At 51.6% G+C, this 771-nt stretch overlaps 1 protein-coding gene across 1 annotated transcript in view; it reads left to right on the plus strand.

Annotated features, from left to right (window-relative positions):
- The first annotated feature begins 629 nt into the window (after positions 1-629).
- LOC104135706 (zinc finger DHHC-type palmitoyltransferase 15) overlaps positions 630-771 on the plus strand; it is a 19,531-nt gene continuing 19,389 nt past the window's right edge. The window contains exon 1 of the mRNA XM_035889064.1: positions 630-756. Coding sequence (XP_035744957.1) covers positions 630-756 — 127 coding nt within the window. The remainder of the gene's footprint in view (positions 757-771) is intronic.

The following is a 771-nucleotide window of genomic DNA, read 5'->3' on the forward strand; positions in this document are numbered from 1 at the left end:
GGACTCAAAACACATTACTGAACGTGGAAATGAGGGGCATTCCTACAGGAATTCAAAGGGGGTTGTGGAGCAGGCTAGGGGAGTGGGGTGATCTTTTTTTTTTTTCCTTTTTTCTTCTTTTTTTACATTAAATGCCACTTTATTGGGTTGTTGGAGGGGATACTCGTTTTGTTCCACAGGTTGTCTCAAAGCTGATCTTCCCCTGTATATTCACAAGTAACCTCGGCTTGTGCTTCAGAAATTTGAGAGCGATACAAAGCTGGGGGTGTCAGCGCAGAGGACAGGGATCGTTCTAACAAGAAAAATGGGGTAAGCTTAGGCCAGAGTACAAAATTGTACGATTACCGATAAAAAGAGCTTTTAATATAAAGACTGGTAAGTCAGAGGGAACGCAGAGGAAAGACAGCCGAGTACGTTAGACATGTAAACTGCCGCAGGGATGCTACTGTGGAAGGAAAGGCTCAACGTGGTGTTTCTTAGGAGGGACAAGGGCGGCCGAGTACCGGCGTGCCAGTGACGGGCGCCGAAGTCTGAACGCCGCAGACAAACCTAAATTAGGGCAAGTAACGAGGTACTGTGGCCTGTGCCTACGTAACTGGGAATTCTAGGAGCATCTTCTCCCCGCAGGCATGGCCACCGTTAGGGTCGCGTGCGTCACCGAGGAGGGCTGCAGGCTCGGGGAGTCGCCGCTGTGGGACGAGAAGGAGAACGCGCTGCTGTGGGTGGACATCACGGGGAGGCAGGTGTGCCGCTGGAGTTAGGCCACCCGGC

Source organism: Egretta garzetta, unplaced genomic scaffold (assembly GCF_000687185.1).
Source record: "Egretta garzetta isolate BGI_Z169 unplaced genomic scaffold, ASM68718v1 scaffold412, whole genome shotgun sequence".
Taxonomy (NCBI): Eukaryota; Metazoa; Chordata; class Aves; order Pelecaniformes; family Ardeidae; genus Egretta; species Egretta garzetta.